This window comes from Cinclus cinclus, chromosome 9 (assembly GCF_963662255.1).
Source record: "Cinclus cinclus chromosome 9, bCinCin1.1, whole genome shotgun sequence".
In the NCBI taxonomy this organism is placed as follows: Eukaryota; Metazoa; Chordata; class Aves; order Passeriformes; family Cinclidae; genus Cinclus; species Cinclus cinclus.
This window is the reverse complement of record NC_085054.1, coordinates 2,871,201-2,884,045: the sequence shown is the minus strand read 5'-3', so window position 1 is coordinate 2,884,045 and position 12,845 is coordinate 2,871,201. Positions and strand designations below refer to the sequence as shown.

The 12,845-nt window shown below is 40.1% G+C and overlaps 1 protein-coding gene across 1 annotated transcript in view; it reads right to left on the bottom strand.

Annotated features, from left to right (window-relative positions):
• The window catches only part of BMPR2 (bone morphogenetic protein receptor type 2), a 97,967-nt gene that overhangs the window by 42,877 nt on the left and 42,245 nt on the right, over window positions 1-12,845 (bottom strand). Inside the window, exons 2-3 of the mRNA XM_062498345.1 lie at window positions 3,904-4,077; window positions 2,458-2,637 (exon numbers count right to left, since the gene is read on the bottom strand). Coding sequence (XP_062354329.1) covers window positions 2,458-2,637; window positions 3,904-4,077 — 354 coding nt within the window. The remainder of the gene's footprint in view (window positions 1-2,457; window positions 2,638-3,903; window positions 4,078-12,845) is intronic.

The window sequence follows — 12,845 nt, the reverse complement described above, 5'->3', positions numbered from 1 at the left end:
ATTCCAGGAACTTTTTCTTCTGTATGATTTTACTGGAAAGGAGAAGAAAAGTGTTTACAAATACTTAGCTAACTGTTGGCTGAATTCATCAGGCTTCACATAATTGTACACTAGTCACCTCCACTTCAGAACTTCCAGTATCACAAGTACAGTTTTAGGAGGTCTCATACCTCACTTTGGGCCGTTCAAGAACTATTTATCAAAAATACAGATGAAAAATAGTGCTCTTACAGTTCACAGGCTATAGTGAAATAACCTTCTGCAGAAGATTTCCCATGTGACTGTGACCTGTTCAATTCAATCACCTAAAAGCTATGGTAACACAGGTTGCCACAGCCTGTGCAGATAACTTGCTAATGTCCTTAAAACATTCTGTCAACTATAACAGAAAAGCTGGGAGAGTGCCCAAGAAAGATATCCAGTAGCTAATATGAAGCTTCCCAACAATTCTATAAAAACTCAACCTTGCCAAAGCAAGAATCCTGTACTTAATGTGCCAAAACATAATCTTACAGCACCAAAATGGGTTCTGGGAGGAGCTGAGAGACCATGAACACTCCAGCACTTGGAATGGGGGTCAGTAACACTGAAGGGTCTGTGTGCTGTAGCCTCCCTGCTTTTTCACCCCTCCAGCTTTCTCAAGTGCCTCCACAGTGCTACCAGAATGCTGACAGCCAGGAGCAGCCCCATCTCTGTCAGATGCAGCAATGGTAGAGCTTTACAAATAAAACACAGTGGCAAATGTTTGCTGCTGGAATGGCCCACCTCCATCTCTTAACCCAGCCAAAGCAGACAGACAACTGTGCTCCAAAGCAACCTGCTTTGCTTGTGCTTATGCCTAAAGCCAAATTTGCCTATTATGAAAATGAAAGGTGACACAATAACACAAAACAGTTTGAGTCAGTAGAAATGTATGCTGCAGCACTCAATTACAGCTGGGTGAATTCAGGACTGTGTTACAGATTTAATTTTCCCCCATTCCCCTCCTCCCCCCCCCCAACTTTACAAGTCAAGATAGATCTTTTGGTATCAAAAATTGCATTTAAAATTATTTGAAGATCTTATCGCTCAACAACTGAATTAATTCAGCTTCCAATTTTCATCCTATGAGAAGAACAAGCACAAGTCATTTTGTAAGAACCTGGTCTTCCTGTTTTGGGGGGACAAAAAGGGACAAGGAATTACCTTTACACCTGGTTTTCCTCCTGTCTAATTTCCCTGCACAACACCAACTCCAGTCACATTTGGGGAGCCCAATCTGATGACTCTTACCAAAGTCAAGCAGAGTCTGTTCTGCACTGCACAGTGACACTGATTCCAAATGGTGATTATTTACTGGTTCTACAAACAGCACTGTCAACCAAAAGGCAGCATATTTTACCAGCTTTCTTTACCTATTCATATTGTACACACTTTCCAAGTGGAAGACTGTTGGTTTTTAGCATGCCAAACCCTCATTTTGATCCAACTTCCTTACAAATACTAGACCCTACAGACATTTTTGAAAGCACCAGTGATAAGCATCATTATCTTCACACAGAATTTAATTCAAATACTATCACTCCCAAACACAAACTATTCTTTTTGCAATCCACAGCTGTAAATGCTATCTAATTATACATCTTCATTTCACAAAATACTTTCCACTGACAGAGAACTTCTGACATACAGAACAGTATGTGCCTCCATTTAGATATCTAACTTTATTCAACTTCCCTTTCACAATTCTTATTTAGAAAAGGCTACCCAAATGTTTAGATTAGGCCACTAACTCAGCTTCTTTACAGGTTCTTAACTTTTGGAGCACAGCGTAACAGTGTGCCTGCTAGTTATGATCTTGCTCCTGTCATACCAGGTTAAGGGGTCTGATCCCTTGATTTGGAACTGTATGTTAGGCTGATTTTACAATAAATAACTGAACAGAAAATTACATTGCTCAAACTAGTATTCTTTGAACATTAAGTCAAAGTTAGCCCTTACCAGAGATATGCCAAAGAAACAAGACAGATTTCAGAGACTAGGAGAGAGCTTCAGCAGTCTGACAGCTTTACCACTCTTCATGACTGAACAGACAGGCCAAACTTTCCAAAGATACCGTAGTGTTAATGAAACCACTGGCCTGTTCTCAAGAGAAGTCATGAATCTTCTGAATACCTCCACAGGCTTATGAGGCTGGGCATTCAAACATCAAAACACACAAGACTAGAGATCATCTTGAAAAAATATAATCTGCATTCAGAAGTTGCCCATACAAACAATCCTCTTCTAAGCATTCAGCTCATTCTTTGTGGAGCAATGTGGAATATGAGTGTGAAGAACTTCCTAAGGGAAAGCTCTGTTCTGTTTGCCATCTCTGTGACACAGAAAGGTCACAGGTTTCATGTTTAACAGCACAGAAGAAGGCTCTTTCCTTAAAACCTTTATACCATGAAAGACAGAGACAAACATCTGACTTACTGTACGGTGTTGTATCAGTAGGGTCAGGAGGTGGGAAGTTTTCTGTGAAGTTGACATTACACAAGTCTGTACTGCAGCAGCAGAAGCGATATGTTCCATTCTGAATCAAGGAAGGGGTGGTTGTAACTATGCACTCTTCAAAGTGACACTCCTGTGGGTCTCCTATATGAGACCAGCAACCTGTAAAAGGAAGCAAAGGACAGATTTATTTTTCTTTAAAGCAAGCATAAAATTAGTTCTACGGACTGGATAAACACATCTACAGAAATCCATACATTACCTAATTAAACATTACAGAGTGGGGTGAAAACAGTTGTCATCATTTGCTTGTCTGACTTTACTACCACCTTTTAAACCAAAACCCGAAGAATTTGTTTTAGAACTCCCCATAGCCAGTGAGAAGAAAATGTGGGCAGGGATGAAGGCCAAGGTCAGAGGTGTCCAGCTTAATATGAAAAAACCTGAATTTCTGAGCCTGCTAAGCAGAAGTATGCCATTCCTCATCTCTGTGATACCACAAACCATATCACCACTCTCTGGTTCACAGTCCAAATGAATTGTGACTTAGTTCCTTCCTTAGGCCATGAGACTGCATCTACAGCTCTGTGCTTCTTGTGCAAGTCTCAAAATTCTGCCCTTCCTCATTGTCAGCATCGCTGGACTTTCTCTACAGGATCACAACGTATTGCCCTGTTAATAGCAGATCCTTTGTCCCTGCAGCAGCTGTTTGTTCCCAAGCATGGTCAACAGCAGTTAAATGTCATTTATCCACAAATACCTGGCAGGCAAAGAGGCAGCAGTAGGGCACAGGTGAGCAGTCGGGCTGCTCCCTTCAGCAGATCAAACAGGAATCGTGGACTACAACTCCACAGGCTATTTTCAAATACCAGCTGCATTTTCATTCAGCCTTATACCATATTAACTTGCATCCAAATAAAGAAAAGCAGAGTCCCTTTGAATGGTAATCAAAACATGTGTCCAGAAACTACAAAGCCCTTCAGCCCTCCTACCTTCATTCTCCCCACAGAACAGCATTGAATTACAGCACTGATACGTGAATTATATGCTTTGTAAACAAGCACCCAATCAAAATAAATATACTCCTTTTACTTAATAAGACACTTACTGTTAAATTTATCATTACATCAATGCATACATTGAAATTCAAGAAAGCCATCTTCCTCTGGACCTCCTAAGTAACAAGAAACTCGAATGCTTTTATTTCAGCTTTGCATCGATGTCTTTGGTCTCTTTGGGAAGCCATTAATTTCAAACAAACTTTCTGCTCACATTTAAAAATGTTAAACGGGAAGTTAAAAATTTTGCATTTTGACGATGTGCAAGAGGTCTGGTTTAGCAGCTGTGCAGCCTTGTATCAGCTGGCTAGATCACCAAGAAGTGAAACAAGTAACAAAACTACCGCACTAAAAATGAACTGTTACATACCTTGTTTTACAAGATGTATGTCTCCTTCTCGTGTTTTTTCCCAAAGTCCATAGCAGGTACTACCTTTCATGCACAAAATGGTGCCATTCTCCTGGGAGATTCGGCTCTCACTGATTCCATGGTCCTGCTGATATGGGTCTTTAAACGCACACAGCCGCTCCTCACTCTGGGTAGCTTTGGCCAAACAGAGGAAAATAATTTTTGTTAGTGATTCTATGCTTAAAATATTAACTTTAATAAAAAAAGATGATTCAGGTCTTCTGAAAAGATACTTTTAAAAAATTCTAGGTGTGTAACTACAAGGCACTTAGATACTATTCAGAAGTACAGCTCAGCAAACAACCCATCACAGTGAGAATTTGTACTACATATTTCCATCAACTAGATTTCATCCAGTTCTTTCATTCCCATCAAAGCACTGGCAGTGAAAAGATGCGAGATGAAGTAGATTGGTCTTTTGGGAAAAACAGATTTTGAATTTAAAGTACAATTATAGCATATGTAATTGTAAATTATTAAAGGTACTGTATAAAAATATTTCCTCACAGATGTTTTATTTCTTTGATCATTCTTCAGCACTGGCCCCAGAGAAGCCAGGTTTGGCAGCCTTAGTGCAAAAACACTGCTTCACTTTGTCACCAGTGCAGTGATTGTGTAAAAACATGAAAAACCAAGAGACTTTGATTACTATTCATTAGGATTCAAAATTGTAATTCTTTTATGCTGAGACAACCATAAATTGCTGCACTATTCAGGCCAGCACTCTGTCAGTGTTCTCCCAGTTTATTGTGTGGCAGCAGTAACTAAAAGAGCACAACTTAGCTGATTTTTCTACTGGTCTGGTAGGGTGTGAGTGACCAGTTGAGCTGTGTGTCAGCTCAGTGGGGGCAAAACTCAGCTGAGGAGACAGGAACTTCTTAAGCCAGTGTAATTCAATCACTTGCAGCTCCCCACACTGCAAGAACCTGGCTGGCAGTCCATGCTGCTCACCCAGCCCTCTGACCTCTGCTCAGGGCACTATTAACACTTTACATCTGGGATTACAGTTCTGCAGTGATAAATACATTCACTGTGAAGCAGTGACTTGCTTGATATTCAGAAAGTCGGTGGCCTAAATTTCATAAGCAATTTTTTTCAAACCTCTCTGAGCAGGGTTAGTCAAGTTACTGAGTACAAAAAGGTCACACATTAGCAGCCAGCACATGCTGCCTCCAGCAGAACTTGCCAGTTGCATGCTGGAGTTTTATTCTCAGGACAGCTGAGTATGCCAGGCGTGAAGCATCTGTCCTGCATTCTCTGCTCCATGACATGGGACTGGCCAAGAAACAACGTCTGAAAGGACAGGACCCCACTGCCATAAGGGAATCAGATCTGACTAACTTTTTTTAAAATTCAAAGAAGGAAAAAACTATTACAGAATTACAATTTTCAAGTCACAATGGGACAAAAGTATACAGCCTTGTGAAATAGGACATATCTGCTCTGAGGAGCAGTAGGAAGGTATTAAAACCTGTTGCATATGATAGCTGAGTTGGGCTGAGGCCATCCAAGATCTGGTTGTTTGCAAAATACTCAAATTGCTGCAATATAAGCCCTTTCATAATTTGTGTTTGTGAAAAATTAATTTAAAAGAACAGAATTTATGAATCAGCCACACAAATCTGGTTTCCTTATTTAAAAAGAAAAGTAATTCCAGGAAAATTCACTTTAATAGCACCTCAGTATGTTAAAACAAAATAAAATAAAATCTTTGAACTAACAGAAGAAGAAAAAAGACCAAAATAAACCAAAATCTTGTGAGTTTGCCTTGGACTCAGAAAAAAAAAAATAATGACATGTATCATGCCTATGCTCCACCAACTGAGACAGCTTTAACTGCTTACTTTTCAGGTCCCTTAATCTTTCTATAAAACTCCTAGGATCAAGGTTGAGAGATAAGAATACGACAAGATACTCATAAAAAAAAGAGAAGCTGTTAAGGGTCATGCTAGATGCTGTCCAACCATACATGTACTACAGAAAATAAAAGTAACTACCACAGGCTTTTCTGATTTAAAAAGACTGCACTGCCCTGTAAGAATACCTGCAGAGGGGAGAATAGGGCAAGCATGAGAAAATATAACACTGAGCTAGCAACCTGAGTGTCTATCAGATTTCTTGTAAAGTAATAAAAATACGAGTTAACTTGACACAATTTAATGTCAGATGATCTCAGTGGGAAACTTTTCCAAGAAAAAATAAAGGTTACTCATCCAGCAACTAGAGTTTTTCATGCTGATCACTGCACATTCCTGCTTCGATTATAACTTGGAGAAGCACAGCCCCTGTGGGAGCAGTACCCACTGCAATACTCTGCTGACCCCTGCCCCTTCCCTGATGGCACAGAACATCTGGAAAATGGGGGACGTGGAACAAAAGCTACTTTATTTTTCTCTATGGCCTCTGTATGTTCATTGTTGAAGATACAACGCCGAAGAAAATTGGGTAGGGCATTCAGATGTACAGAAACCATCTTGCAGAACGACAGAATAGATGAACTGCTTCAGTTACAGCTCATTATTTCACTACATTCCTGCTCTGGCATTTCTTTCTCCAGGCAGTGGAAGCCAGTCAGATTTTAAAAGTTTTAGTACTGGATACCTCTAGGTCAGGTCTTGAAAACAGCCTCTGGCCTAGGTGAGTATGCTTGTATGCCTTAAGCCTTGCCCAAAAGAAGTACTACAAGATACTACTACAAAAAACCACACAGGAGTGCTGGAGTGCCTCTTTAAAATCTGACCTATTTCAGCAGAAATTTCCCTCTTCAAGGTAAAATCTGGCGTTGGAGCCGCACGTGCTCCGCACGGATGGCGTTGTTTGTCAGTCTTCGGTCATCCTGGGAGCTGACAGGGATGCAGGGTGCATTCAGAGCTGAAACATCTCCCTGGCCCTTGGGAGCTGTGCACTGCAGGGCTTGAGGGCAGCCACTAACACTCTCTGCAGCTGGAAACAATTCCAAAGCTGCTTCTCTGTGCTTGGAGATACTCAAAAACCGTCTAGGCATGGTCCCAGGCAGCTGGCTCTAGATGACCCTGCCTCGGCAAGGACTTGGACAAGATGACCTTCAAAGGTCCCTCTCAGCCTCAACCATTCTGCAATTCTTGCATGTCTCCCAGTACTCAAGGTGCAATTAAGACACAAAAATTATTTCTCAGCTGGGCTACTTGCTCTTTTTTGTCTCCAAGGCAGGCGAGATGGTAGAGTAAGACTAGAACTACTGGATTCTCTTGTCTTCAGTTCACATAGATCCAAATAGACCCAAAGAAATACCTTAATGTTAAGATCTTCATTAAACAACAAGAGCAATTAAAATAAGTAACTTATCCTATGAAGACTGAGGTTCCTGAACTGCTCTGTTTGATACATCCAGTTCATTGGCTACCTGTCAGAAACATGAAGGGTGAAATCCCTGCAGACATGTATGCTCACCAGATATTAGTGAGCCATAAGCACTTCACTGTTCAGTGCTCTTTTCCATACAGATTTCACAGACCCAACAGGCACCAGCAGTGTATCCTCAAATGAGAAAAATGCAGAAGCCATTTACAGAACAAACTATGCAGCGTGTCTGCCCAGACATGAGATGTCCCAGCACACAAACACAACCAAGACCTAACACCGAAGGAAATGGCAGCATAGGTTACACAGGACATCTGCTGCATGGCTGAAGTCATCCTTTAAAACCCTGAATTTACCTTTATAAGGCAAATTTCATAGTAAACTCTGTTTGTTCATCACATAGAACTCATCAGAAAATCGGATCTTTTCTAATTAACCCTTCAATTAAATTTCATTAGAGATTTTGAAATAAATAAATGGCAATATTGTATCATATGTCACTGAAAAATTTGCTACTGGAGAAACTGCAGAAGGAACAGATAGGCTGACACTGAAGAGGACCGAAAGTAAAACTTAAACAACAAATTATGAAGGATTTATAATGAAATGTCAATTTTCCATTCCTCTCATATTTGCATACCAGAAAAACAATGTCAAAAATAATTCAACAGAAATAATGAAATTAACTCAAGCTTCAGTTCTCTCATCCTGTAGAGACTTCTAACAAAGACAGGAGGGGAAGGCACCATTCCCAGAAGTTCCACCAAGGAAAAAACCAACAAGGGCACAGCAAGCCCTTCAACTCCCTATCATAAACAAGAAAAAACCCCCAACTCTCCAACCCATTTTACACCTCTGTGTATACAAAAATACACTTTTATATACAGTTTCAGAAACAAACAGGAGTGGCATTTGAATGGAATATGGGTGCTCCAGGCAGTCATCTAAGAAACAGTGAATGTTCTCAGCTTTCCTGCTTGGCTGCCACTGCAGGTGAGTCTGATCAGCACACACACTTGTAACAGACTTCACTTGAACCAGACTGTGAAAACTTGCTGCCATATTCCAAGAGAAGAATGGGCAAACAGCCTACAATAAATTACTTTCCTGGGATCACAAAGGAACTGGGAGTTGTCCATCGTTTCCCAAGTGTATCCTGTGGTTCACGCTCACCGCTCACCGTTGCAGTGGTCTGGGGGCATAGAGTTCATCCCCATACCACTATACAGGCCCAAGGAACAGGATCAGGGCTTCAGGAATTGCCTTTTGGCATACAGCTCAGGTTTTTATGTAATTTACCATCTTAGAATTAGTTCTACTGTCAACAAAAAAAAAAATCTGAATGGAAAAAATCACGGAAAAAATGCTATATAGATTTTTTTCTGTATTTTCTCCCTGTAATGATGATGTTATTTCCAGCTGCTCAGAAACAGAGAACTGATTCACACTGGTAAGTGAATTCTGTCTGTTCACTACAAAAACTCCCTGAAATATTTGCTGCTTGAGTATTTGCCTTTTTTCCCCACTAAAGATATTTCTGAATAGCACAGATCAGAAGAAAATTACCAGTGCATTTACCATGTCAGAAATGCTGTATGCAACTAACATACAGTTCATCCATACTAGGATGAGTTTAAACAAATGAATACATGGCTATTGTTTCTAATTTAGTATTTCTTTCATGACCACTAGTTGTGTTCTAGGAAAACAACTACTGAAAACAATGAAACAGAAACACCAAAAGTTACAGGAATCCAAGTGCAAATCCTCAGAACATGAGTCATGTTTTCACCAATAGCATCGGAAGCCACTTCCATTAGTACTTAATTTATGCTTCCTGACCTTGCATCTATTCAATGCAATACACAGAATTCATATCAAGTGCAAAGTGAGGGGAAAGGAAATAAAAAAAGACTCCAATGTTACTCAAATGCTACTCCACGGTCTAATCACTAGGATTAAAGATAAATAAATCAAACACTTGCCACTTTATGATTAATGCCAGGCAAAACATTTTGTGACTCAACAGTCACAAATGAAAGAATGTGAGAACAGACTGAAGACAAACCTGCACGCAATCTGCAAGAACAGACCTGCTGCCATCACAGACCACACACAGGGGTACCGTGTTGGTAGTTACACAACTGCCTTAAGTCCACAGAGGTGATGACTTTAAAAAAAGAAAGGCAAAAAAAAAAAAAATGTTTCTGAGCATTTGTTTGTCTGTAATGGGATTTCTTTAAGTACAAGCCACCACGCATTCGACTTGGAATCTCAGTAGGCTGCAACAGATTTGTTTTCAAAGACTGATGTTTCTTCTGTAACTTGTCCTTTCAATTAGTGAGATTTTCATCAGAACAGCCATAGATGCAAAACCTGTTTTATTTTGGCCCTGTCAGCTTTCTGTGGAACTCTTTTATTTGCACAGTAGAGGGAAACATCATTGCCCTCGAGACAGGGTTATGAGATAGCATGTGTCTTCATAATGCAAAGTATTATAAGGAAGGTATACATCAGGAAGCTCCTCTGAGTATATATTTTCAAATACTGATAGCTGAATTCTGGTGTGATGTACAGAAAAGCGGAATCTTGAAGAAATCATCACTTAGCAAAAACTCTAATGTTGGGGTTTTTTTTTATCTTTTTCTCCTCAGAGGCTTTAATTACAAATATTTCTAAATGTGTATCCACTTACATTAAAATATATCATAAGCAGATGTCTTTTGAAGGAAGTCATGCTTCTCCAGACAGACCACCCTCGCTACCAACTTAGAGTGGGAGGAAAAAAAAAACTAAACTATTGGTAATCTTCCACATATTTATACTTCCAGTATACTGTATTGTAGCATGTTTGACCAACTGAACAGCAGGGCTCTGCACTGACTGGTCAGATGAATAAGTAACTTGTCTGCCTAAGGATTAGGCATGAGGGCATGAAGGTCTAAACCAGTCTGAGATGACTTGGAAACTTTCTGAGCAGGAGGTCAGGAGCAGCATGGTGGCAACACAAAGCCAGGGAATGTCTGGTCAGGCAGGCTGCACAGCCTTTACAGCAAACTCTTGTATCAGAAATCCTCCAGGTGGGCTCCAAAACACAACCACTGGACTAACATTTTAATGACACAAAGATGAAATAATGGAATTCTGCACAAGAGAATACAGCAGAACTTCTAGAAAGGAGGCAGGAAAGTAAAGAAAAATGTTTCAGAAATTTACATGTGTGGTAAATTCACATATTTTCCTCTCCTCCTAAGAATAAGAGGGGAAATAAAAACCATCATAACCATTAACTATTTTACAGGACATAACATGTACCTCAAGATATACTGTAAAATATATTTTGACAATAAACCCTTTACAATTTATACTCAGTGTTAAAATCTGGAACAATCTGTTCACAGTACTGTACATCCTTAGACTTCACTGATGAAAATTATTTTGGTTTTGTCTGCTTCTGCTGACTAACACCACAGTTTCAAATGCTGGCAATTACACAGAGCCAAGCTTTGATTGAGAACTAGTGCCAAAACTAAAATGAATGCTAGTACTGATACCCATTTCGAAGTGACTGACTGCACATGCAGATGACAAAATAACTTATGCTCACTACAAGGTCTTTGCCCTCAAAACAGACTAGAAAATTCAAATGTCTTTTTTCTGTACATAGGCATACATGGTCTTTCCTTCTCCTCAACCTAGCCTTCATGCAAGCAAGTAAATTTGAAATCTATTTTCTTTCCTTGCTCACTTCCTAACACAGTGTTTTGGGCTGATCAAGGGTACCAGCAGCAATGGAGACACCAGTGGAGCCTTTTCCTGTTGAGTGTTCTTTAACAGTCCTTGGGTATCCTGGTGTTACAGCTTCATTCTGAAGAACCAGTTGTCTGCTAGCACTAAATAAGTGCAACAGAGTCAGACCATGTGGCATGATGTATACTCATTGTGTATTGAGTCACACTGTGAAAAAGGTTCACATTTTGCATCCCACTCAGGCACTGCTGTCTCAGACTGCTTTGGTACATAGTCCATGGCTTCCTCTGGGACCAGCTGACACAACTGGCACAACCCCACTGGCTCCTGGCTACCAACACGTTTCCCCCTTGCAGCCTTACATTAGTATTCTGTACCTCTGACCAGATGCATCCACCATAGTAGGAATTCCACTAACTGGAATTAATGTAAATGCCATGCACGGAGAGGCCAAAAGGTCAATTGTCAACTCAAATTCTGTACTGAAGGCCTTGCTCTCCTTTTACCCAAATTTACTCTCAAAGGAAATGTTGCCTTAGAAGAACCCAGCTTATGCAAGAGAAGCCACACAGCGAAGAACCAGGATGGCAGAGATTTATTGCTAGCAGCTGACAAATTATGTAGCTCCCAAACGCTGCCAGATTTTATGAAAAAATACCTGAGTTTACTGCCAATAAACCATGTCACTGCCTTATTTCTACAACTTTCTAAATGTTTCTGAGGACCACCAGACAACCCTGCCGTGCAAACTTCACGCGAACCAGACGTCACCACAGATGCAAAATTTTATCTATCTACAAAGAGCACAAGACATGGTGGCAAGAAAGCTAGCAACACCTGTGTTTTGGGTCAAAATTCAAGAATGTCAAGTGAATTTGAATAGTTAATACTGCTTTACATCAAGAGGCTGAGCACTGTTCAGCCTGATATGGGAAGCGACTCAAGCTGAATCTGTAATCAGGATATTGACTCAGCCAGGGTCAGAGAAGGACAAACTGCAGAATTAAACCCAAGTGCCCTCAAGCCTCATCTACAGCCATAATAAGTTGACCTTTGACTATTTGGGCCCCTTATCAGCTTCCCTCACCTTACAGTATCTCCTCCACAATGTACACAACTAAACAAGAAAAAGAATCTACCTCTCACAGTGATTCAGCATTTTCCTTAACATTGTTGAATAGCTGTGTTCATCAGGTACACACTTACAATATTTGTTCTTATTGTATAGTTCTGTCGTGTTCAGCAGGTTTCTTCCTTCCATCTTCCCACCCCCCCCGCAAAACTCCCACTGATTTTTAACAAGACAGAATTAAGGCAAAAGGCACGTAACAAAAAGGTAGTGGAAAAAGGTTATCATTCTGACAAATATGAAATGCCTCAATATATTATCACCTGCTAGCTGTGAAAAAACCCCACTGATACGTTAAAAAAACCTTTAACAGTATCTCAGTTCAGTGATTACACAGGACTGACCACATTTATCACACAACTTGGCACTTAAGAAACACTTAAAGGCTTCATAGCCAGAGACTGCAGCAGGTTCCTTGGTGTTACAAAAACAGTAAAATGTCATGGCATTTTAGCATTCACTTCATTAAACTTTAAAATACTCATCTTTGTCATCAGACTTCAACTTAGAGCCATTTCCAAAATCTTTTCTTTTCACATTAAGGCAAAATCCAGTGTGCCCTATATGGAAACACAAGGGTCCAAGCACACTCAGAAAGTCTTCTGAAAAAGCTGTTAAGCTCAAATACTCGAAAGTAGAAGCAAATTAGCATAAAACATAATTAAACCATTAAATACCACAGAAG